The 4,253-nt window shown below is 40.2% G+C and overlaps 1 protein-coding gene across 1 annotated transcript in view; it reads left to right on the forward strand.

The window, feature by feature from the left end:
• Nucleotides 1-335: 335 nt before the first annotated feature.
• The window catches only part of LOC128371067 (homeobox protein CDX-1-like), a 9,801-nt gene continuing 5,883 nt past the window's right edge, over nt 336-4,253 (forward strand). Inside the window, exon 1 of the mRNA XM_053331267.1 lies at nt 336-879. Within this exon, the coding sequence (XP_053187242.1) occupies nt 378-879 (502 nt within the window). The 5' untranslated portion in view covers nt 336-377. The remainder of the gene's footprint in view (nt 880-4,253) is intronic.

The raw sequence follows: 4,253 nt of genomic DNA on the forward strand, positions 1-4,253 counted from the left end.
TTTTGGTAAGTTTTGGTTCATGTTGCACAACGATGACACTGTGGAGAGGAGGAGGATGATGATGAAGAGGAGGAGGAGGTGATGGGTGGAAGAAGAAGCAGGGTGAGAGAGGGAGGGAGGGAGGGAGGGAGGAAGAGATAAGAGCAATAAAAGTAAACCATGTGACTGCGGTGGTTTTTAACGGGCTGGCTGATGGAGCTCGCGCAGAGAGAGAGAGAGCGCGCGCGACAGAGAGAGAGCGAGAGAGAGAGAGAGGACAGGTGGAGGTGTGCACAGGTTCACACACTAGCACACACACACTTTACCTGGAGGTCAGGTGAGCGCGCGAGGCAAGGCTGGATCCGCAGTATGCAGAGGGAATCCCCTCACCTGGAAAGATGTACGTAGGTTACCTGCTGGATAAAGACCCCGCCATGTACCCGCACCAGAACCCGGTGAGAGGCCACCCGGGACTCAGCCTCAGCCAGCAGAACTTCCCGGTACCGGGCCCGCCGCAGTACCCTGACTTCGGCTACCATCATCACCACCACGACCCGCACAGCGCGCAGCAGAGCGGGCCCGGAGCCGGCGGCTGGAGCCCCGCGTACCCGCCTCCGCCTCCTCCTCATCCTCCTCCCGCCGCCCGGGATGAGTGGTCGTCCCATCATTACGCAGCAGCTGCAGCCGTGGCCGCAGCGGGAGGAGGGGGGGGTATCACCGGGTCCAGCGGGGGTGTGGGTGCCACCTTGGGGTTCAGCCCACCGGATTTCCCCGGGCAGCCACCGGCTCTTCTATCCGCGTCCCTGAACGCACCGGTGGGGCAGCTGTCCCCCGGATCCCCGCAGAGGAGGAACCCGTATGAGTGGATCAGACGCACCTCTGCGCCCCCCACCAACCCAAGTAAGACCCGGGGGACACTTGTTGGGCTGGGAAAGTTTATTTGAAGGAATTTAACATCATTTTATCTGCTTTAAAACCTGCAGAACATCAAATTATACCTGCATTATATCTCCTCTAGAGCCTGCGGGGCCTAATTGGGGCCTTTTATTTTGAAAGCGTAATAATTAACTAATAAAAAACTATTTTAAAACATCTATAACATCCGGACAACACATTTATAATAACTCTATAATATGTATTTCCTTTATTGACATCATTAAACATCCCAGCAGCCTAATATAAACTAATTTATCATATTATAAATGCGGGTTTTTAATTAAATTGAGTTGTTTTTTTAAATTAATTTAGTTTTTAGGTTTTTTTACATTTCTTTCGTGCACATTTCCGCGTATTTCTCTCCCAGCAGCAAACACACAGCTGACAGACTGTTCATCATTTTAATATAAAGCAGATATGAGCACGCGGTGATACTCAAATGTTTTATCAGCTGCTGCATGAGGAGACGCGTTCAGGTTCATTCATTATGTCAAAACCTGTAGCGTCATAATAATAATGTTATTTTTCAGTCTATTATTATAAACTTTGTCTTAATAAATGAGTTTATTAATAGGGAAACCCTTTCAGATAACATGAAATTAATTTATGGCTTAAAAAAAAAGATTTATGGCTTTTCTTTAGTGCAGGTGACAATTATGGTTTAAATTAAGCCTCTTAAAAATGAATTAAGCTGCAATGTAGCGACGTTTACAGCCTGTGTATGTCCAATTTACATGTCATATACCAGACTAGTAATAATAGGCTGGTAATAATAATAATGATGGTGATAATAATAATAGGTTAATAATAATAATAATAATAATAATACATTTCGCTTTAACAGCTTTGACCTAATTTCCAGATTCACTTCATTAATTCAGCTGTTCGCTTATTTCCTGAGTGATGTTTAATTTAAAGTCATTTTTCTGAGAGTTTAATAAGTTTTAAAGTTATTAATCCTTCATATAAAGTTGTTTTTTGGTGCGTTTTTATTGTGATGTCATGTTAAATAAATACAATTAACTTGAATATATAACCTATATATGACCTATAAATGAGAGAAATCGATCATCCTCATATTCAAAATTCATAAATCGATAAATGAAAATGAAGCGTCACGTGCGGGTTGTCACGCGGCTGTGGGTCTGAGGGTTGGTTCCCGTCGTGGCGGCTCCGGTCCCGTCCTGCCGCGGATCAAACGGACTCTTCTCATGTTAATGTGTGAATGTGTCTGCAGGCGGCTCAGCGAGGCTTTGTCCTGCTGCTTGTCTCTGGGCGGAGAAGACAAAAGCTTACAAGACTGTTCCCACTTTGAAGTGTGTGTGTGTGTGTGTGTGTGTGTGTGTGTGTGTGTGTGTGTGTGAAGGGTGAGGGTCAAGCTTCACCTGGATTTGACCCACAAGGTGCAACACCATCATTTTCACATTAAAACTATTTCAAAGTAAAAGTACTGCAGTACTATAGTGATGTAGTATGCAGTATTACAGTAAAAGTACTGCAGTATTATAGTGATGTAGTATGTAGTATTACAGTAAAAGTACTGCAGTATTATAGTGATGTAGTATGTAGTATTACAGTAAAAGTACTGCAGTATTAAAGTGATGTAGTATGCAGTATTACAGTAAAAGTACTGCAGTATTATAGTGATGTAGTATGTAGTATTACAGTAAAAGTACTGCAGTATTATAGTGATGTAGTATGCAGTATTACAGTAAAAGTACTGCAGTATTATAGTTGTGTAGTATGCAGTATTACAGTAAAAGTACTGCAGTATTATAGTGATGTAGTATGCAGTATTACAGTAAAAGTACTGCAGTATTATAGTGATGTAGTATGCAGTATTACAGTAAAAGTACTGCAGTATTATAGTGATGTAGTATGCAGTATTACAGTAAAAGTACTGCAGTATTATGAGTGATGTAGTATGTAGTATTACAGTAAAAGTACTGCAGTATTATAGTGATGTAGTATGCAGTATTACAGTAAAAGTACTGCAGTATTATAGTGATGTAGTATGCAGTATTACAGTAAAAGTACTGCAGTATTATAGTGATGTAGTATGTAGTATTACAGTAAAAGTACTGCAGTATTATAGTGATGTAGTATGCAGTATTACAGTAAAAGTACTGCAGTATTATAGTGATGTAGTATGCAGTATTACAGTAAAAGTACTGCAGTATGTAGTATATTATTATAGATGACATCATTAGATAGAGCAGCATGTTTATAATTAATTAAGTAATAATACCTTTAACTAATAAATCATAACTCCTGCTCAGGTTTGGTACGATGGTTTAGGGCTGCATGCAGCTAATGATTATTTCTCTGGTCAATAAGCTTCTAAACTTAATAGTTAATAAAACAGAAATTATGAATTATTTTAACTAAATATGTTGATAATTTATCACAAACTGGTAACAGAGTTGAGTCAGGATACAGTTTTTAAACCATTTTAAATATTTGAACAGCAGCTCATCATCACACCTGTCGTCTGTTTGACTGTTTATAATAATAATAATAATAAAGCATAAAGTACAAATTGTCTAACCAACCCTAACCCTCCATTAAAGTAGTGATTATTATACTTGTAGAGGATGTACTGAAGCATTAATGGGATCATTTTAGGTAATTAGATGTTTCTGATATAAAACATTTAAAAAACTAAATATTCTTCATTATATCTAATTATTCCTCAGCTTTAGTAAGTATATAATTATTACAGCATTAGTATATATATCATGTGTATAAGTGTATCAGAGCTGTGAGCTGATGTATAATCAGAGTAAACGTGCAGACAGACTGAAGAGCTTTGTGATTTACGTTCCTTCATTAAAACCAAACTCTCCTTTTATTTAAAGCAAATGAAGCAGAAACTCAACATTTCAGACAGATGTTCCTCTGATCCGTTCCTCCGTTCCTCCGTTAACCCGTTATTAACCCGTTAACCCTTTAACCCGTTAACCCGTTAACACAACGTAGAACACACACCAGAAACTAAATGTTTGAGCAGACGGAGGCTGAGTGTGTGTTTAGTGTTAATACTGAATCACAGCGTGTTAAAGAGGACTGAAGACCTTTTAATGTGTGTGTGTGTGTGTGTGTGTGTGTGTGTGTGTGTGTGTGTGTGTGTGTGTCTGTGTGTGTGTGTGTGTGTCTGTGTGTGTGTCTGTGTGTGTGTGTGTGTGTGTCTGTGTGTGTGTGTGTCTGTGTGTGTGTGAGTGTGTGTGTGTGTGTGTGTCTGTGTGTGTGTGTGTGTCTGTGTGTGTCTGTGTGTGTGTGTGAGTGTGTGTGTGTGTGTGTGTGTGTGTGTGTGTGTGTGTGTGAGTGTGTGAGTGTGT

This window comes from Scomber japonicus, chromosome 13 (genome assembly GCF_027409825.1).
Source record: "Scomber japonicus isolate fScoJap1 chromosome 13, fScoJap1.pri, whole genome shotgun sequence".
Lineage (NCBI taxonomy): Eukaryota > Metazoa > Chordata > Actinopteri > Scombriformes > Scombridae > Scomber > Scomber japonicus.